Consider the following 23,359-nt stretch of genomic DNA (forward strand, 5'->3'; position numbering starts at 1 on the left):
AGCTCACCAAGATGAGTCTTCCTGACTCCACAGCCCCCGCTCTACCCACTGCACCACCTACTGCTCATTTACCATATTTTTGTTGTTCAGTGATTCAAGGAAGCAAAATCTGGTTGTTGACACAGAAGGAAAAGTCATAAAGATTAACACTCCCACTGTGACTACTTTGGGAGTTAGTAGGTTCCTCTTAAGAGGAAATCACCAAGCAGGGCCTAAATGGCAACTCTGCAAGGGTGCTATAGCCAGAATTCCTGCATTAGTCAGAAATCAGACTATTTGATCCCAAGGTCCCTTCTGACCCAAGTCAGAACACTTACATGATCCATGATTGTATGACGAAAGATTTTTTGGAGCCTAATAAAGCACATTGTTAAGAACACTGACTCTGGAGGAACTGAGTTCAAATCCTGACTGATGCTTACTACCTTTGTGGACTCAGGAAAATCGCTACACCTCAAGTTTCTTCATTTGTAAAATTAAGGGTGTTGGATTAAATGGCCTCTGAGATCTCTTCCAGATCTCTTCCTCTTTACGTCTCTATAAGCCTATGGGCCAAAAGGAGACCAGTAAGCTGAATTATATTATATAATATTATATAATATAATTATACTATATAAGAAGTACTGATTAAAATTTCAAATGCGAGAAATGACATATTACTTATTAGTTATACTGATATTCAATTATACAACTTCTGGGGGGGAAACCAGCTTCTTTTTTGCTTGTTTGTATAAAATATAGTATGTTAAACAAGTTGTATAGTACATGTCTATTTCCTAAGAATAAAACATAAGATTCAGCATTTCTTATTGTAAAGTTAACCTTTCAGACAACAAAATATAAAACTCCTCCAAATATAATAAACCCTGGCTATAATCACATCACCAATGTATTAGAAGTCAAATTCTACTATTTGAGTTGTTAAAATGGATGAAAATGCTTTAAAAAAAAAAAAAAGAATCTGATCTCATGTCAATTTTTCCCCCCACTTTTCAAGGACATCATTTTCCCCCACCCATGGCCCACTTCTGACACCCTAACATTTCCGTTTCAGAGGACACAAATGCTTAATGCAGTGTACTTCTTTTAAGCAGGTGGACAGATATGGGCACTGTCAGGTCAGCCACACATTCTTTCTTCAAAATTAAAACACAAAGGATACTCTATGTTGATCCCACATTACACTCCTCCAAAGGTCATCACAGTGAACCTGTGAATGCATTTTTCTTAACACATGTTCCATGAATTAGGATTTACTCGTAAATCCACATGCCATACCCCAATGACCCCACTTCCATTTACTCTAAGAGGGAACAATTCACATGATAAAAGGTCCAGGAAAACAAGTATAAATGAAATCTAATCATTACTTATGCTAATCTGTTTTTTTTAAGGAAATGAAACAATAACAACAAATTACATGATATAGACCATTAAGATGAAATTCTAGACTTTAAGACAGAATTAAGATCTGTAAATAGTATAAGACAGGCTATTTATAAAATATAATAACTTTTACCATGCTTAACATAGAAATTTTAAATTGTGTGGGTAAAAGAAGAGATGGTACACTTCAGAGTCTAAACACTATTTTTTCACAGTATTTATTTTTAATACCAGAGCTTTTAGCATCCATGTAAATAAACATGATCATGCAACAAATTCAGTGGGCTCTTTATTTTGCAAATTTCTGCTAAAACCCCATAAATCTCACCTTTGAAGAAACATCTCAGAATGACAGAGGTAGCATTAGGATTTTGATACTCACTGAAAAATTCCTGAAAAACTATCTGGCTACCTCAAAGCGTGAGCGAGTGTGTATATGTGCGTGCGTGCTACATCATGCAAGTGACTGTTGTCCTGCAGGGCTCTTTTATGAAGAGGTATCTTACAATGTTACCTTGAGAATGTAAACTTTCCACTACACCAATAATGTATCTCCTTGTCTCTACAGGGAAGGGGACTGTTAACACCACAAAAGCACAACTGAATGAAACCAAACTCTATCATGAAGTGGCAGCTTACCTAATCTTCCCGACCCATTTCAAGTGGTCCCTTTTAGGCCAATTTCAATCCACCATGGTTTAGAAAAGTACATAAAACTGAGTCACCATCCATTACAAATAAAACACATTTAGAATATGACCTAAGTCTCTAGAGTATATTCTAAGTAAATGTATAAGAAGAAGAGAAATATACACACACGCATATATAAATACATCTAAAGCTAACTTTCAGTGTTCAGAAAACAAAAGCTATCCCCATATAACAGCCAAATTCCTACATAACTCAGTTTGGACATCTCATCTGGTGTGAACTGCACTCATTCCTAGTGTAAACCCCACTGCGCTCTGCAGTGATATACTGTAATGTCACATCGCAATGTGGATTTACTATAAAGGGCTGCTGACGAGTTTCAGAGCAGTAAACATTGCAGCGAGGTGTATTTCACACTGAGCTGGTTTTTATGAAGAACACTTCACCGCCCAGGCACGGCACCCGGATGATGAATGGTGAAAGATGCATGACAAGCTTCATCATTGTTTGTAAATCTTAACTGTTCCTGCTCACTAACTCTGGAGGCAATTTTCAAAGACAGCAGGCCGACGGAAGGACAGCACAGCTTTCCTGAAGGTTATTCAAGTTGTACTTGGGCTAAGCCGTGCCTAGGAAGGCCGGCACAGAAAATCAACTCATTGGTTACCCAAAACCCTAGCATGCAAATTTCTGTGTGACAGGGAGATCGGAGGGGTCTCAGGGTGGAATTTCTCACTCAGAGAGTTATGTTATACAGAAGTCACAAACCGTGAAAGGCACTGAGATATTAGCTATTCAGAAACCTTAAATGAGCCACAAAAATGGCAGTCTGATGCTGTAACCAAAGTCCAGGTGTTCACAAGAAGCATGGCAGTCCAGGGCCCTTATCACTCATGGCAGACAACTCACTGAAATCAGCTTTAAGGTGAATTGTCTTTTTTGGGGGAAGGGGGGTCTTGTTTTTTAAGAACTGATGTTAATTATGTCACAAAAATTAGGAATCACCACCTGTCCAAGGTCCTAATAGCAAAAAAAAATTTATTATAAAAGATAATAGTTACAATTTTGGTAGTATATAGTAATTTTTAAGTGATTTTGTTTTGCTGTTACAACGCTAGTTGTTGTTATAAGCAAGTTTCCTGTCTCACAAATTTTTAGCTGAAATCCAAACTTTTACATGCTCCTTTCTAGTCCCTGGTTCTCAAATGATCTATATAGATTATTCTACTGTTAACGTTTCTAAAACTTGAAACTCAGTAAAAAAGAAAGCTGATCATTAAAAATTTTTACAAAATAGTAAAACTGTAAAGGAGTACTTTTTTTTGTAAGAATCATCTAGGATAAGGATTTTTAACCATTTTGTGTCACCAACTGTGATAGGCAGGTGAAGCTAATGAATGCCTTCTCAGGATAACTTTTTTTAATGCGCAAAATGAAATGTGTAAGACTACAAAGGAAACCAGCTATATTAACGTAAACATGTAACTGCTTTTTACCCAAGTCTGTAGACTCCTTGGAATTTAGAAAATTTTGTTTTTAGAGTCATAAAAGACCTAAATCTAAATCCTAACTGTACTATTTGTTAACTCTGTGACCTAAGGCAAATTACTTATCATCTATGGTCCTGTTTCCTCATCTTTAAAATGAGAAGGTTGACATCACACCTATCAGATTGGCTAACATGACAAGACAGGAAGATGATGCTGGAGAAGATGTGGGAGGGTTGGAACATTAATTCATTGTTGGTGGATCTGTGAGATGATCCAACCATTCTGGAGAGCAATTTGGAACTATGCCCAAAGGGCTACAAAAATGTGTATACCCTTTGACCCAGCAATAGCGCTTCTAGGATTGTATCCCCAAGAGATCATAAAAATGGGAAAGAGTCCCACATGTACAAAAATATTTACAGCAGCTCTCTTTGTGGTGGCCAAAAACTAGAAATCAAGGGCATGCCCATCAATTGGTGAATTGCTGAATAAATTGTGGTATATGAATGTAATGGAATACTATTGCGCTATGAGAAATGATGAACAGGCAGACTTCAGAAAGGCCTGGAAAGACTTATATGATCTGATGCTGAGCGAAAAGAGCAGAACAAGAACTTTGCACATGGCAACAACCACAGTGTGCGAGGTATTTTTTCTGGTAGACTTAGTACTTCATTGCAATGCAAGGACTTAAAAAATTCCCAATGCTCTTTTAAGGCAAAATGCCTTCCACATCCAGAGAAAGAATTATGGAATTCGATCACAGATTGTAGCAGATCATTTTCTTTTTTATTACATTTTGGTTTGTTTTATGATTTCTCCCATTCATTTTAATTCTTCTATGCAACATGACTAAGGTGAAAATCTATTTAATAGGAACGTATGTGCAGAACCTATACAAAATTGCATGCCGTCTCAGAGAGGGAGGGGAGAAGTAGCGGGAGGGAGGGGAAAAAAATCTAAGTTACATGGAAGTGATTGTAGAACACCGAAAACAAATAAAATAAATAAAATAAAATGAGAAAGTTGGACCAAATGACATTGCGGCCCTCTTCCCAGTTTTAAATGTATGATCCTAAATGGAAATATCTTTTAGAATCTTAAGATTATTTATTTAAAAATGCTTACAAAATATATAATGACGTCACATCTCCATGAAATGCCAGCTATGTTCAGAGGAGGAAAGGTCAATTATTTAATTCTTTAATTGTAGTTCTGTTGACACTCATTTTCAAAGCCAATTATTTGCTATTTTGCTTGAGGACATCTGTCTTTATGATAATACCTGCCTTATTTACATAACAGAACTGTAAAAACAAATGAAAACAATCTGAAACATGCAAAATGTTGTGCAAATATAACGCATTCTTGAAGGGCACTCAGAGCTTTTTAGAAGGATGTCCATAAACTCAGTGCACTAAATCTTCCTTCAACTTTTCTTTATATTTTATGGTCAGGGAAAAAAGATCCATGTTGTGAGATGACATCGCATATTTATGCATATCATGTTAATTTCTAGTAGAGTGTGTAATACTATCCAATTCTTTTAGCTACTTAACTCTGGGACTATATGATATTACAAAATGGCAGGAAATAGCCTGTCTCTAATGTTAGAATAGGATGCAAACTGACTATTCTTTTTAAAGCATAACAGTGGACAGACAGATTTTCTTTAGATGAGTCTCACCTTCCGCAGGTGCTTTCTCTCTGAACTACTTGCTATCTCTGGACAACAATCTGGTAGTGACATTTTTAATGGCCGCACCTTACCTTAGAGAGTGTGCATTATGGCCTAACATCCCTCAATCTGGCCAAAATTCTTCATTATATTATAAACATTTTTTCTTCCTCTTTGGGATAGTTTAAAAGAGAATTTTTTAAAAGGCTTGGGGAGGGAGGAAGAGAAGAAAGAATAAAAGGCATATGCTAAAAAGTAGAAATAGAAAAACTAAATTATTTTGCTCATTAATTAGCCTTCCAGTCTAACTTTCTATATTTTTCAGAATAGGAGATATATTCATTCATTCATATATGCCTAAACACCTACTATGTATTATATACTCTACTGGGTACCTAAGAATTATATCCCCTGTTCTTAGGGAAATTATCATTTAATAGGGAAGATAAGTTATATACACAGGTGAACACAATATAATAAGTGTGTTAACAGAAGACGAAATGTTATTATATCAAAAAGAGTGCTAAGATCAAACCATTATGTCATCAGGTACCTCAACATATTTTTTCCTTATGCAGTTATCACTACTAACCAATAAGCATAATCATATGGTGTGTATAGCTATTTGTATCTCCCTAGAGAATATACAGACATATGTATCTCTATATCGTGTGTGTGTGTGTGTGTGTCTGAAAGAGAGAGAGACAGACAGACAGACAGAGACACAGAGAGAGAAATGGCAAACCACTCTAGTACCTTTGCCAAGAAAACCTCAAATAGGTCATAAAGAGTCAGACACAACTGAAAAAATGACTGAATAACAATAGACAAAGATGCATATAGACAATATTAAAACTAACATTATCATTTTTTCCCTCAGGTTGCAAGTTTGCTTAAAATTACTATGGCCAAAGATACTGCATAGGAAAGAAGAGAGTACTGGGTGATTAAAGGGCTCAGTAAGGGTTCTTAGGTCACTTCTTTCATATAATGTGCTTTGTGATTTTGGATAAGTCACCTAATCATTGGGGCCTTTAGTTTCCTAAGGGGGAGGGGAGAGATGAGGAGGGAGAAGAATGGACCTAATTATCTCCAAGAAGTCCTGCAAATTTAAATCAAGGAAGGAAGGGAGGGAGGGAGGGAGGGAGGGAGGAAGGAAGGAAGGAAGGACTTAAGTACTTTCTACGTACCAAACACTATGTTAAGAACTTTACAATTCTCTCAATTTGATCCTCACAACAATCCTGAAAGGTATATACTATTATTATCTCCATATTACAGATGAGGAAACTGAGTCAGGTGGAGGTTAAGTGACTTGCTCAGGTCACAGAGCTTAAGCATCCAAGATTAAGCTCAGCTCTTCCTGAATCCAGGCCTAGTGACTTACCCATTGCACCACTTAGCTGTTATGCTGAATTACTAATTAGTGCCCCTACAGTTTATTTCAGCTGGATATATTGAATCTATTAAAATTCAGTGGTTAACAAGCCACATTTACAAGCCCACAAATCTCCTAAGTTACATGCCATGTTTGAAACCCAAAATCCTCTATATGATATTGGCCCAAAATGGAATGTCACACTTCAAGAGAGATATTAAAAGAGTTTTCTGATCCCAGTAAGTGAAGTCACAGTGTAAAGAGTCCGCTCACAGTGGACACATGTAATAAGCCACCATTCACTTTGTTGGCCTACTCTATTCCCCTTTAGTAAGACTCATAAAAGTCCCAGAATCTGTACAGATGGGAATTAGGATTGTTGAATAACGTATGACCAAAGGAAAAGGACCTTGGGGTATGTCACTTAACCAGCTTGGTTTCTTTTTCTTTATTTATAAAATGAAAGGGATGGAACAGGGTCCTTCTAGCTCAAATACCATGACTCCATGACCTAAGCTGAGTCTTCAGAATGTGCATGACCACCCTAGAATACGGACCTGAAATACCTGGTCACAAGAAGGAAGCCACAGTGAGTTCCAATTAGACAGCAGCATGATGAATTCTGCATTTGTAGTTTTGCGAAAATCTACAATTTTACAGAACAAACACACGCCACAAGACAGCTCCTACAATGACCTGAAAGAGCTCTTTTAAAATTTCTGGCCTCTCAAATTTCTAAGCAACTGCAAATGGCTCTTGCCGCAGACTGCGGGGATGGAAGATAATGACTTCCAAAAGAGACGATGATTTGAGATTTCAAAGCACCAAGATGGGCCATCTGGAAATAGACTGAGCATGAGAAAAAAATGCAATCTCAAAGAGTCAAAAGTAACACAAGGAAAATAATTACACACTAAAAGCTGACACTGAAAAACAAATCAGTGAGAAAAGATGAAGAATCAAGTTTTTGCCATTTTAAGAAAATGTGAGCTATTTTGTAGCTGTCCAGGAAACATATTCTGTAAGAACTGCCTATATTTGTTTATTTCACTGAGAGAAAGAGAGAGAGAGAGAGAGAGAGAGAGAGAGAGAGAGAGAGAGAGAGAGAGAGAGAGAGAACACTGACTCATTATTAAAAGAACTGAGTCCAAACCCCAGCTGTGTACCTTCTTACCCTTTCCATGACTTTGGGCAAGTCACCAAGCCCCAAATGGACTTCAATTTCCTTTTCTACTACACGAGGGGCTGCACTGGATGGCCTGTAAGTTTTCTTCCAGTTTTAAGCCTATGATTTTATGTTACTCTTCACTCTCAACTCCAAAGAAAGTTTGCTAAGTTACTAGTAGGCAAAAAAGGTATGATTATTAAAAAAAAAAGTCCTCTAGCCTAGATCCTAGTAATTCCTATTTATATTTGTTGTTTTCCAGTCTTTTCAGTCATGTCCAATTCTTTGTGATCCCATTTGGGGTTTTCTTGGCAAAGATACTGGAGTAGCTTGCCATTTTCTTCTCCAATTCATTTTACAGATGAGGAAACTGAGGCAAATAGGGTGAAGTCTCTTGCCCAGGGTCACACAGCTAGTAAGTCTGTGAGGTCACATTTGAACTCAGGACTTCCTGACTCCAGGCCTGGCTTTCTATCCACTGAGCCACCAAAGCACTTTCAAGTTTACAAAGTGCTTTAGATACAACATCTTACTTGATCCTCACAGCTGTGTGAAGAACATGCTATTATATCCCCATCTTGCAGATGAGAAAACTGAATCTCAGAGAGCTTTATGTGACTAGGCTCAGGGTCACAATGCTATTCGTCTGTATGGTACGATGGGGGGAAAATCCCAGCTCTGTCACTAACCTGAGTGACCTGAGCTAATCACTTCTCACCTCTCTAAGGGTCAAGTGACTCTTGAGGGTCACTCAAGAGAGTGTTGGACTCCACAATACCTGAGGTCCCTTCTACTTCTACATCTATGTCTAAGGTGGGATTTGAATACAGGTTTTCCTGACTACAACTCTACCACTCTACCCTCAGCTGCCTCATTAGCTGAGTGACAACTCATGAAATGTGACCACTTCCTGTCCAGGTGCCAGCTGCTTCCAGAGAGCTTCCCCAATTACCATTCACAAAACCAAAGCTAATGAAAATCAGGTCATCTGATTTTTCCCTCTCGTATATACCCTGCCTGGCACAAATGGGCAATTAACATAGAATAGAAAGGTATGTCGAGAACATCTACTGTTATAACTCAGGAGATGCTAGGAACATACATATCTACATGGCAGCTAAGGTACACAAACTTTAGAATTGAGAAGTGAAAAGAATGAATATCAACATGACCCTTTTTAAATCTCATGCAGGAGGAGGAAAGGGAGACACAAAAAATGAATTAGCATTGATAGCTAAGTCAATAAATCAATTTGGACAGTGACTAGGAGAAGAAATCTCTAAGTTCTCAAAGAGTGATCTGGAAAAAAATAATTATTGATGAGGGGGCAAAATTTTCTACTAAGTGTCAGAAATCACTCAAGACAGGAAGTATTGATACCAATTTGTATCTAGGGAAGTACAGTTCTGTCACTTTGTCCTCCCCTCATCTTAGGGACTTATATATGCTGAAACAGAATCAGAGACTTCAAGGGCTAGTGAAGTTTTTCATAGGTGGGGCAGGACTATTGACTACACTACATATTATATATAGTATTATATATAGTATTGTCTCCCTGAGTTAAAGAACAGATCACCACCATGTGATGGCAAGAGAATGCTGGAAATATCACCATTTTCTGAGTCTTCAGGGAAAGAAAGATTTGAATTTAATAGGAAATATAGGATAGGAAAAAAATGTTCAATTCTTACCTTCAACTGTGGACTATGGTGTATGTAACACCATGTTTATATGTTTGTGTTTACGTTTACAATAAATTTCTTACAGAGTCCTAGAGTCCCTCCAAATCACACATTTTTCTCAAAAATTACAAAAGCACATTTTTTATCTCAGCAAGAGTTTCTGTGGTATAAAAAGGGAGTTTTCAGGCTCAGAAGAAATCATTTAATCTCATTAAATTATAAACCTAGCAATATTAATGTATAATAACATTTCATAAAAATAACCAATCACTCATTGGCATATAAGAGCAAAATGCCACCCATAGTTTAGAAATGAATTTGTTTTATATGTCTTTTTAAAGAGGAGAGGAAACTTATGAGGGGGTGATAGAATAATTGTTTTACAGGGAAGGAAAAGTTTTATTTTCCTTTTAGAATGCTACTTTTAAAAAAAAATAAGGTTTTTTCCACTATCAGATCATTGAGCATGGATCTAAGCAAAAAAAAAAAAAAATTAATGGAAGCAATTGATGGTGTCATTAGCTAAATTTGGCCTGCCCCATGAGGATCATTAGTTAGTGGTGCAGAGGTGATTGATGTGAAAATTGCCACCTTCCGACAAATGGTAAACCTGCTCAGCTACCCAAGAGAGAAAATTGTGCAGCTTGGTCTTGGTTAGAGAACAGGGAAGTCACTGAAAAAAGCAGATGAGGAATGACACAATTTATTTCCAAAAGCAATTTAAATTTCAGTGCAGTCAGTAGTCTTGCCCCACCTATGAAAAACTTCACATGATATGAAGCTTTGTTGTACAACACCCAACTAACTGACTAACTAACTTACGAGGGGACCACTCTCTTGTCATTCTATTTTCCTACAACTGTGACTTTTCTGCTCCCAGCATCCAATCTAGTCTCAAAGGTAGCAAAATGCATTTGGAATTCTGTGCATCCAGAAAAGATCCCAGTGGGTCATCTCACACTGTTAGATATACCAGACAACACCAAGGGCCCCTTTCAACTTGAACAACCTATTATACTACATATTTCTTTGTCTCCTTAATGTATACAGCACCTCTAGTTCCTCTCAGAAAAAAGAAAAACCTGATAGGGTTTGAAATTGGAGGAAACATCAGTGATAATCTAGTACAACCAAACCTCACTGGAATTCAGATTTGGAATTACACAAAAAACTCCAGGAGTACTGGGCTTATTTCATTTTTCTCTACATACCCCCACTTATTAGCAAAGTACCCCCATCCATTTTATAAGGCTCCAGTTTTTTTCCTAAGTTTTTCTTGACGTTGAGCTGAAATGTCTCCCTACAGCATATGTCCATCACTCCTAATTCTCTCTAATGAAACCAAGCAGAACCAACTCTCTTCCACAATGTCCCAATATTTGACTGCAGTTATTATTTCTAGACTGTCTTCTTTTCTCTAAGCTAAATGGTACCAATTTCATCAAGGAATTCTTGTGAGGAAAGGTTTTCAGCCTCTCCCCAACCTATCTAGTCATCTTCCTTCAGCCATGCTCCACTTGTCAATGCCCTTCCAAAAACAAGGTGGCCAAGACTCAACACAATATTCCAGAAAAAAATCTGACTAGGACCAAGTAGAGAAGTTAATTAAATTAGAAATGTCATCTCCTTCATTCTTTACAATATGCCTTTCTCAACATAGCCTAAGGCTGTATTATCTTTTTTTTGGATACCACATCATACAATTTATTTGTATTTAAGCCTACAATTCACTAAAGTCCCCAGAATTTTCTATCCCAATTTTCTTTTTTCTAAGACAAGGGTAAAACTTTAGATTTATCTCTATAATGTTCTCTAAAAATCTTCTTTAAGTCTAAGATGGACAATAAGTCCTCTGTGTAATTACATCAGTCTCTTTCAATTGGTGCCCCTTTCCTTCCTCATTGAAATGATTGGTGTATATTTCATTCTAAAAAGTTAGTAGAATTGTGAATAAGAACAACCATTACTGGAAAGCAGTTTGGAATTATACTCAAAAGAAGCTAATAAAAAAGTGATCCAGCTCTACCACTATTAGGCCTATACCCAAAAGGAATTAAAAAAGAAGAAAAGATCCTATAGGCACAAAAATATTTACGGCAGATCTTTGTGAGGTGGCAAAAAAATTCTGGAAGTTCAAGGACTGCCCATCAATTAAGGAACAGTTGAATAAACTGTGGTACAGGAATGTGATGAAATACTATAGAGCTGTAAGAAATGAGGAAAATAGACTTCAAAGAGACACAGAAGGATCTGTATAAACTGATGCAGAGTGAAGTGAAAACCAGAAAAACAGCTTATACTTTAAAATCACTATTACATACATGAACGATTCTGAAGTCTTCTAAATGAATAAAGAATGAAACGAGTTCAACCAACAAGAGTGTAAAGACAAACGGTTTTGGAAAGCCATGAGAGCTAGAATCAATATAATGAGCACTGGTGATACAACACACTATCCACCCTCCAACAGAGAGGGAATGGCACACGTACACAGACGTACATGTAAACATAAGGCTGCAGAATAAAACACACATACACATACAGAGAAACTATTTTCTCCTTGTACAGTAAGAAGATATACTTAAGTTAGGAAATCCTGAAACCAGAGGAGATTATGGGAGGATGTCTGGGTGAGTATCAGCAGAACAATAAATAGTCTATATTATCCTGGGAGTATTCTATAGATTACCTGAACAGAAGACTGAAATAGGTAAAGTGTTTGGGATACAGACCATGATAATAGGTATCCGATAATAATGATAACAGATAAATGCAATTTACTTATTCTGTTTCTTTTGAATAATGTTATATTATACCCTTCCATAGTCATATTCCAAGCATAACTCACATCCCTAATAAGTCTAAGTTATAAATGTAAGATCAGATTTGCCTCCTTGCAAGTTCAGCTTGTTTATTTAGCTGTATTTCATGCATTTAGGTATAGATACCCAAGACCACAAGTGTCTTTGCCTCATTCTCTTCTTAGATCTTGCCATATCTACCGATACTCTCTCAAGCTGGACTTGCTATGGTAACTGATTTGGCAGATATATAGGGGCAGCTTTCTCCTTACCTCTACATTTTCAAATTAAAACCCCCTTGTGGATCTATTTTTATTGCTCCTGTTTAGGTGTACTCCATCCCTGGCCATCATCATTCCCTTATTTTAAACTGAACTAGAAATCCAAATTCCTGTCTCAGGTACCATCTTCCTATTTCCCTATCATCCTTTCTCTTTAGAAGTCCTTACCTTCTGCCAGTAATCATGATGGACACATTATCTATTCCGTTCCTCCAAAGGTTTCAAATTTTTTGTCCCAAACTTCATAATCACTAAAAATACTTCTTAGTCTACTTGTTCCCATAGAGATCATTCAAATGGCTAACAGTCATCAGATTTGACCAGTCTGTAGAAGTTCTATGTCATGTTACTCAAATATCCCTTGCAAAGATATTGTTCATGTCAGATCAGCATAGAATCGCTATGTTACCCCATTAGTTAAGAAGTCAAAAAATTCATCTCTACTTGCTGCCTCTTTTAACCATTCATTTCTGAAAGACCTCTTTCCTAGGATGCCTTATGGATCCATACCATAAGAAACTGCTACCTGTTTCCTCTATGGGAAGCACTGCCTCTTCTTTCCTATGCTGAAATCAAATCCTCCCTAATCTTTGAAGCTTTTCCTATTGAGTTATATTGTGTTTATAACACAAAACTATCAAATTCCTTGTTAACTATGTCTCACATAAAGTTACTGTATTTACAAATAAAATAATAAAATAAAGTAATTCAAAACTATTCCAGTTGTCACTTGGGATGAATCAAAAATGTAAGACAATTATCTGATTTCTGGAAGCAACCTTTTTATCCGCCAAGCTAGAGCTTGAATGTTAAGGCGTAGTTTCAAAATAACAACTTTAATTCAAACAGAAAGTGGCAATATTGGTTTTCTTCGAAGGTCATCATAATGTTACTTTGCAGAGTCCTCTCTTCTACTACTTTGTTCTTTTTTTCCTGCCAATCTTTGTTGTCCAAATGTCCACTGATACCTGATACTCCTTTTATTCTCCATAGAATTATTTTTGAATTTTATTTCTAATAAAACACCTTTATTTCTTTTTGTTTAAAATAAAAAAATTAAATCTGATGTCACACTACTTTTTATCAAAGTGTCTCTCTTTTTCCTGATGGCCTTTTGATTCCAATCTATATAGCCTCCAGTGCCTTTGTAAGTTCCAGTTCCTCATTTTATTTTCTACTGCTGCATTATATTAAACACAAACACTCAGTTTTCTCCAAAGACAACATCACCTTTTCCCTTGCCCTCATAACATATATCTTTGTCAATCTCTGTGTCCCTTCCCACGTACCTTTGTCAAAATTCCAACACTTTCAGCAGCTTTCTATTATGTTTACACTATGGAGCTCTCACTTTTCTTTATGGAAATATTCCTTCACTGAGAATGAATTTCAATCATCTCAGCAATGACACATCTCTAACCTACTGAGGTACTTGTTTTATCGGACAATATATAGGCTATATGGGGTAGGACAGAATCATAATCATCAACCAATCAATCAACCAACATTTACTGAAAACCCACATGTCAGGCTCTGTGCTCAGGGCTGAATATACAAAGATGAAAATGAAACATGTCCTTGTCCTCAAGAACCTTTCATTCCAGTGCATTTGTTTTTTAAAAAAGTCTAGTTTACTTTTGTCCAGAAAATAATAATTGAAAGAAATAATTAGTTCATTTATTCACTGTTGAATTAATGAACAAATGAATGAGTAATTACTGTACCCCAGATATAGAAAGACATATAAGTCTAAGATAAAGTCAATTAATTTACTAATCTGACTCCCATATAAGGTTGGTATTGAGAAGCAGTGGAAAATAAAGTTGGATGAAGGAAGAAAGGACATACAAATAGGTACAATATAAAATTATACGTTGAAAGTGCTCTATGAAAGGATCAAATGAGGTAATATTCATAAAGAACTTAATACAATACCTGGAACATAATACAAGCTCTTAATAAATGTTCCCTTTCCCCCTATGGAAAGTGCAAACTAGGCACTGAAAACTAGTCTAGAGAAGGGGGTGGGGGGGGGGGTTACAGGGAAAGAGCATTTAATTGATTAATTACAGATTAATTAATTAAAAGACTTATTGTAGAAGAGGTTTCATCTGAGATGGACCTTAGGATCACATACTTAAGGACATTAAGAAAATTTAAGTCTTTTAGTTCAATAGAATTTCAATAGGCTCAAGATGGAGGCTCAGAGAATCTTAGTATCACAGAGTTAGGGTTGTAAGGGACCTTAAAAGTCACTGACTATGAACTCCTACAAATGAGTAAGTCTAGGCCCCAAAAGATGCAAAGAGCATGATGAAAAATCACCAGCTACGAGGGACCTTAAAGGCAAACTAAGATTTCAACCCCTTCATTTTATAGAAGAAGAAATTGAGGCCCAGAAAAGATTAAATTACTTGCAAAAGGTCAAAGAGGTCGTAGTTCAGTAACAGAGGAGGGATTTGAACCCAGGACCCCTAACTTCAAATCCATTTCTCTTTCCACTGACTCTAAATGAACAGAAATTTAAACCAAGGTCCCTCTGGCGCTGAATTCAATGTCTACCACCCTACCCCCTCTCTGCATTCTAAGCAAAGGAAATGCTTATAAACAAAGGTGTGGAGGTAGGAAAGCTCACTCTATAGGGGAGAATATAAAATAATCCAGATCAGCTGTCAAGGGCTCTTTTGGGGGTAGAGTGTGAAACAAGGATGGAAAAGAAAGAATGAGAGCTAACAGAAGCCCTAAATGTCAAGCTTAAGAATTCTGTTCTCTTTTGTTCGGAGGATGGCAGGGAGGATGCTGCATATGGTGACCTTTATGCCACACAGAATCAATCACCAACCAAAAATTGCACAATAGTATGAACAAAATTCATAATAAACAATAAAGCATCTCCCAAATGGCTGTGCATCCGGCATTCTCTTAAACTCAAGAATCTAGACCTGGGCATTACGGGGCATGCTCCATTTGGGTTTGATCAGCCAGATGCTGAAAAAGCACTAGGAGCTTTTGGGCAAAGTTTGATACGATCCAAATGATGCTGTGGAAACATGAAATGACTGCAGTTTGTAGGAGGGATTCAACAGGACAGAATCTGGAGGCAGGGAGACGGCTAAGAGGCTTTAACAATAAATAGGTTAGCCAGTAACTTATCACTACCGACTAGGTCAGCGGCAGTGGGAACGAGTGGAATGGGAACTGGTGACCAATTGGACGAATCCAGATTAAAGAGAGGGGTTACTCTGAAGATTCAGGTCCGAGCTTCTATGAACAAAACCAGGAAAGGCAAGAGTAGAGAAGATCAATAAGAAAGCGATCCAACATACTGAAATTGTCTGCAGAAATAGCTTCATGAATGTAACTATCTTTAAATGTCTATACTTCAAGTTTATAATCAAGAAGCACACGTTAATTACAATCAAACTTCTCCTCATGAAAAAGATGCAAATGAAAATATCTAAGACTAAACTCCCTACAAAGTCATTTCAGAAATATCAGAAAAAACTATCTTTTGTTAACAATCAATTCAAAAAGAATAAAGTGACCCAAACCAGGAGAACAATTCACACAACAAATAAGAAAACAACACTGAAAGAGACCAGAACAATTCAGTGACCAGTGCGGATTTCTGAGGACTGATGCCCCTCCCTTCCCATCTCAAAGGACTAAAGGGGTGGAATAAGGCATATGTTTTCAAACGTGATGAGTGTGTTGCTCAGTTTTGATTAACCATACTTACTTGTTAAAATGGTACATTAGATTGGGAAATAGTACTTTATTAAATGATTCTAAAAGAATCCTTGTAAAATAAATTACTCTGTGACAAAACTTTCCAACACTACTGAATCTTACCCAGTTAGTGAATAACTAACTATTCCCTCAGTGTGAGACATTTTCTTCTCCACCTAAAATTGGGACTTGGTGACCAGGCACCTACCACTTGCTTTTGCTTCAGAATAAGAAGGGCCATCTTCAAAAGCAAAGATCTGCGACACACTCTGGCTCAGGTACGAGGCAGGAGGATAATAAGAATGCATCCTGTACTGGGAACCCATGGCATGACGATTCTCGCTGTTCTTCATCTGTTAAAATAGAATAAAATAAATTAAGAAATAAATTGAAATTCAAAGTATGTTTCCTATTTATTATGAGATAAACTCCCCTAATTTTTCCAGATTTATGAATCTGGAATAAAGGATCTCATCAAAGAAACATTACTAATCAAGAAGCTAGACTAGTTTCATGGTGAGAGTAAGGAATGGACATCCCATGGACTCTTAGCTGGAACTCGTAAGATGTCAAGAATGTCAGTCAGACAGGTGGAACCCCTCTGGCAAACTTATGGTTGGGCACAGATAGACGAGACAGGAATGGAGGAGCTGCATTCTACATCACTAAAGGAAATATCCATACTCATGTGCCCACATTTCTATTTAATCTTCTGAGTAGCTCTTCAGATCAAGAAAATAACCTGTATCCTACTTCCAAATAAAATAAAAAGGTCCACAAACTATTTAAATAGAGACATAGCCATAAATTCTGATTCCTGAAGTACATCTCAGTCCAATAGGAAGGAAGGAAGGAAGGGAGGGAGGGAGGGAGGGAGGAAGGGAGGAAGGGAGGAAGGGAGGGAGGGAGGAGAGAAAAAGAAGAAAACACACCACAGTCCTAGAAATCTCTTATACTATAATCACTCAATGCTAAATAATTATGATACTGAGTTTCCTATCCAGTGAATCTGATCTTTACTGTAATATCTACCACATAGAGATAGGATAAGGACTGGACCCGCTGGTATGGGGAACTATCGCTTCACCAACACAGGTTGGGTACCTTCCCTGCAACTTAAGAGTCTCAGAAAGTTGCCTAGAGAACTCCAAAATTATTAAGTGACTTGCCTAAGGTCACTCAGTCACTGTCAATCAGAAATAGAATTTAAACACAGTTCTTCCTGGCCTGAAGGTCAGCTATGTTCCATTCTTCCTTCCATAAACCACAAAGATGGTATTTCTTAATTTCAACACAAATATCTTTACTAAAGGAATACAAAGGACAAACTATGCATATGTTTATAAGTGATGAAGCAGTAACCAAAGTAAATGTTGGATTAAAAAAAGACAAGACTACACTGATTTTAAAAAAGCATAGTATTGGCTAGAGCTGAGCAGTTAATTTCAAGCACTGTGATTTCTCATAAAATTATGAAAAATTATTAAATTATATTCTAAACAGATTATAGGCTTGAATCACTACTAAATGTAACAGAGATTCTTAAAAATAGGGTCTATAAATGTTATTTTAACACTCTAATAACTGTATTCAGGATTTGTAACAATATGTATTTTCTATTATTTAAAAATATTACTCTGAGAACAGGTCCAAAGGCTCCACCAGACCAAAAAGTTAAGGATCTCCTTTCCCAAGTCCAAATACAACTGCTGATTTCTGTATTATGCTTTATGAAGTTTATGCAAGCATTATCATATCCCATCTAAAACTTGAGACGTCCCTCGGGCTTTAGAATTTCTTGGAGAGGCAAATTTGTGGTCAACTGCTTCTTACTTGCTTGCCTAATTTTAGACAAGTTGATGTGTCTTTTAGCATATTTACTCCATTCCTTTTCCTAATCTGTTATTCTTCTAATAGATGCACTCAATTCTCATTTTCTCCTATCATATACATTTTTCCTTGTGCCAGAAGCACAACAGTCTGTACTTGGAAGTGGCCAAAATTGCTGGATAAGATACTGCCTCAAATGTGGGTGAGGCCACGTGAATCCCAGCTTCACAATAAGGATGGAATCCCCTAAGAAGGGAGTGACTGTCTGTGGTAACAGTTCAGAGTAAATAATTCAGCTGCCAATTAGAATAAAAAATAAAATAAAAAATCCCTTCTTTTGTTGGAACCTTCAAGGCCTCAGAATGGCTTTCTAAAGCACTTTCCACCTGTTGCTGAAATCCTCATCCTATTAGTAAGGTACAATATTTTTCTTTTTCCGTTATTATTTTTTAAACATTCTTTTCTTTTTAAATTTTCAGTTTCAACTTCTTTCCCTCCTTCCTACTCCTTTCCCCAACAACTGAGAAGGCAAGCAATATGACATCAATTATACAGGTGAAATCATACAAACATATTTCCATATTAGTCATATTTTAACAAAAAGCAAGAAAAATAAAGAGTGAAAAATTATCCTTCAATTTGCACTCAGAGTTCATCAGTTAGCATCTCTTCATCATGAGTCCTCTGGAATTGTCTTAGATCACTATATATATATTGATCAGACTAGCCAAGTTTTTCAAGGCTGATAATCATTGCAACATTGCTGAATCTGTGTGTGATGGTCTGTTCTTCTCACTCTACTTTGCATCAGTTCTATTATATATTATATATCAGTCTGGCCATGTTTTTCTGAAACCACCCTATTCATCATGTCCTGTAGCACAATAGTACAGCATCACAGTTGTACAACATCACAACTGTACAGCACAGTTTGTTCAGCCATTCCCTAAACAAGATAGGATATATTATCATGCAGCAGCAGAGAATAAAGAAACTCTCCAGATGACTAGTGTATAGGGATGATAGCATAAGGATAAGAAACAAGGTGATTATCTTTTTACTTTTAAGTAACATCTCCAAGAACGGCATCTCTCTTGAGCGTTCTGTCAATACTGAGAAGACTAATAAACAATCAATAGCCAAAAACACAGAAAATGGGAAAAATGCTGTTAGGAATCCTATCATGAGATGTTTCTCAGATCTCTAAAGACAAAACTGGAGCCTGAACCTGAATGAGCACGGAATGGAAGTCAAGATTCACAAATGTGGTACAATGGAAAGAATGATGTACCTGAAGTCAGAGAAACAGATTTCAAACTCTGCCTCTGTGTCTTACTTCCGAGAACTTGGCAAGCTACTGAACCTCCATGAGACTAAGGTTACTCATTGGTAAAAACAAGGAGGATTTGAATTGCATAATTTCAAAGCTCCCTCCCTTCCAGCTCTAAAAGCAGACCATTTTATATACTACCCGGTCAACAATATTTTGTCTGGTATTTTGTTTTTAACACTAAGCAACTACCTAGTATACTCTGTAAAGTTGTGACTTTCAAATTTTAACTTCAGTCAAAAAGAGGGGAAGTTCTGGTATGAATTTTTTTCCATAAAATTCTACAAATGTTGGCAAAATTAAAATATTTCAATCCTGATGAAATACATTATTTCTTTATCCACAATATCTGAGAAAGAATCCACTTTTTAAGTGCTTTAAAGTATTTCTTGTAGCAGGAATGGCACTAAGGTGGCAGGGTGTGGCATTAGATTTAAGAGACATACACAATGAACTCAATCTAAATCACTTAATCTGAATCTCAGTTTCCTCTTCTACAAAACGGGGATAAAGCACATATGACATACCTTACAGGGTTGTGGTGATGAAAGGGCTTTGTACATCTTTAAGTAAGTGTGAGCTGTTCTGAATTATTAAGAATGAGCAGTGACATGGCTAACATGGAAATGTTTTGTATGACTGTACCTGTATAATCTCTATCAAATAGCTTGTGCCTTCTCAAGGAGGGAAAAAGGGAGGGAGGGAGGGAGAGAACTTGGAACTCAAAATAAAAGACTGAATAGCAAATGTGACTTCTATGATTAATTGGATATTCTGTTTAACTTAGAGCTATCACCTACAGTGCCAGTTTTTCTTCCCCTTTAGAATGGAAGGCCCCTGAGGGTAGGGTTTGTTTCGCCCTTCTTTGTGTCCCCAGAACTTGATAGTGTCTGGCACATAGTCAGCTCTTAATAAATGCTTGCTGACTCACGGTGGCTTAAAAGATCTAAAATACAATACACTTATCATGAAATCTATACTGAATGTCACTTAATTTTTCTTTGATCATTCTGACCAAAGGCCTTTGCAATGCCTTTATGAAAATGAATCACAAGTTAGTACTACAGCCAAAATTCTGATTGCTTGAACTGTAATGATTGCTTAAATTCTGATAAACAGGAGTCTACTATTCTATATAAACTCAAAAACCATTTATTTAACTTTTTGTGTACCATAATGTACAATCCCCATATCGAGAGTTAGAAGAAAAGTTGGGACATTTTTTCAAGGTTGATAAACCTAAAATCTCCAATTTCAATACAATATTGTATTTACATACAGCATTAGAAATCTAGATTTGAAAAAGATATTAAGTCACCTAGATCCTCTCATTTTCAAGATGAGGAAACTAAGTCTCATAGAGGTTAACTGATTTTCCAACATATCCAATCAGTCGTCAAATCTTTCTATTTTTTACTTCCACAGCAGCTCTCACATGTGATCCCTTCTCTCTATTCACATAGCTACCACCGTAGTTCAAGCCCCAGGCATCCTTCATCTATGTTTTCCAACAACCTTTGAATTGACCACCCTGTGGGTCCATCATCCATCATCCACAAAGCTGTCAAAGTGATTTTCCTTAAGCCCAGTTATGATGATGTCACTACTCTACTCAATAAACTCCCTATTGCCTCTAAGACCAAATATAAAATCTTTGGTTGAGCTTTTAAAACCATTTACAACCTAGTCCCAACATACCTGTCTAGCCTCACTGTGCTCCCTTGCCTACCCTCCATCAGACTAGCAAACTGGCCTTCTTTGCTCCTCACATGCTGTTATCTCCTATCCCACTGTATTATCCTATGCCTTTGCACTGACCACCTAGTCACCTCCTGAACTTCATGGAATACATTCCCTCTTCACGTCCACCTCAGTGAAGTATTCTCTTCCTTTCAGATACAGCCCTATAAGGTTTTGGGATGCCACCACCCCAAATGTTGATAAAATTTCTCATCAATTTTTTTTAAATTCACAGTACACAAGAACAATTAAGAAAAATTTTAACTCTAAAAGCTATGTGCTCTCTTGCTCTCTCTCTCTGCCAGAGAGATCAAGTTACTTTGAATCCCCAAATCTTTACATTTAGAAGTACCTCCAACTTTTTACTCACATTGACACACAAGTATGTTAATACCTTGTACAGGCAGGGGTTCTTAACCTCAGATCCACAAACTTTTTAAAACAATATTTTGATAACTTTTTCCCAATACAATTTACTTTCCTTTCCATCATATGTATTTTATTTATGTATTTGAAAACATTATTCTGAGAAGGGGTCCATAGGGTTCACCAGACTTCTAAAAGGATCTAACATTAAAAAAAAGTTAAGAACATCCACTCTGATTTCATCTTCAAACACAAGCAGAAAGAAATGTTTGCAAAGTCCTTCCTTACTTGCCTCAAATCAGCTTAAATTTAATTTTAAATTTAATTTCTACCTACGTAGAACCCAGAAAGTGTAGCAACAACAGTTTACATCAAAATTGAGGGAAATCGCTAGGTGCTGCAGCAGGTAGAGCACTGGGCTAGGAATGAGGAAAACTCATCTTTCTGAGTTCAAATCTAGCTTCATATACTAGCTGTGTGACCTTGGGCAAGTCACATAACCCTGTTTGCCTCAGATTCCTCATCTGTAAAATAAGCTGGAGAAGGAGATGGCAAACCATGTCGGTTTCTTGGCTAAGAAAACCCCAAATGGGCTCCTGAACAGTCAGACACATCTGAAACAACTCAACAACTCTCAAAATAAAAGATTCCTTCAGGAGAAGAAATTATCTGGGATAAAATTCCAAATTTCCAACTTGAAATTTCTTCTGTTCTCCTACAGCCTTAAAAATGACAATCCTGTTAGAATGTGGATGGGTCCTTTTTTATTCCTTGGATATTGAAAATATGAACCACCTGTTTGGTTTTATTTTATTTTCCCTTTCCTGTATCAAAACCTTACTATTCCTATGTCCTTCAGGGTTTAGGGTTTTTTTTTTCTTCAAATCTTCTGATAAGTGTCTGGGAATGTAACTGAGGCTGCATAAGTAACCAAGTGGAAGAACTGGGGGAACCATCCAATCCTGATTAAGTAGTCGGTAATTTTGTTTCCTTTGTCTCCAGGAGTGTGTAGATGATCTGTTTCTTTTCAACACTGTAAGTTTTGTTTTTAACCCTCTTAAATTAAAAAAAACAAAACAAGTAAAATCTAATACTCCAGGATTTCAATGAATTATGACTACTATTACTATTAGTGTGTGGTAGCTGGCAAGCAAGAGACATGTTTTATAATCTTATTACCCGTACCAAGTCTATGAACCAGAGTACAACCAACAGATGGAAGCTAGGCTCTGCCAAGAATATGCATTGTATTAACCACTGAAGAAAATCTAAAGGCTTTAGGTTTTGTTTTATTAAACTGTTCAGAATACACAATCTGAACCATAAGGTTTCCTTTTTATTGATTTTGGCTACTCCATTTTATAGTAACAGTAAAATACCAACAAAGCATAAAAAATGTTTGACCTCAGCTCTGTAGAAAGATTGCTAAATGCAATTCTTTAGTCTTGTATTAACTTTTTGGGTAAGAAGGAGCTTTTTATACTTGTGTCAAAATCAGCTCTCCTGCCTGGTAAAGGTTTTCATTTCCTTTTGCTTTGTTTTTAAGCCTCCAGTAACCCCAAACTGCTTATAAAGGAGTTTTTCAGCAGGTTTAGTTGCATCAAAATTGATGGGAAATAAAGGAAAATTTCTTCTAGAGAAGAAATCTGGAATAAAATTCCAAAACATCAGTAAAGAAAGAGTATGTATATAAAATTTGATATTCAAAACTCCAGGAGTTGTTAGATAGCTCCACCAGCCTTTTTACTTTTTAATTCCAAAGGTCCATTTGAAGTGAATCCTAGCTTTTACTAAATCAAGACTTTTTAAATGAATTCGGTGAAGCTTCCAATACTTTGGACTTGGCGAAATT

The 23,359-nt window shown here is 36.7% G+C and overlaps 1 protein-coding gene across 1 annotated transcript in view; it reads right to left on the reverse strand.

Moving 5' to 3' along the window:
• DMRT1 (doublesex and mab-3 related transcription factor 1) overlaps nt 1-23,359 on the reverse strand; it is a 144,691-nt gene that overhangs the window by 42,068 nt on the left and 79,264 nt on the right. Inside the window, exon 4 of the mRNA XM_072610882.1 lies at nt 16,450-16,594. Within this exon, the coding sequence (XP_072466983.1) occupies nt 16,450-16,594 (145 nt within the window). The remainder of the gene's footprint in view (nt 1-16,449; nt 16,595-23,359) is intronic.

This window comes from Notamacropus eugenii, chromosome 1 (genome assembly GCF_028372415.1).
Source record: "Notamacropus eugenii isolate mMacEug1 chromosome 1, mMacEug1.pri_v2, whole genome shotgun sequence".
NCBI lineage: Eukaryota > Metazoa > Chordata > Mammalia > Diprotodontia > Macropodidae > Notamacropus > Notamacropus eugenii.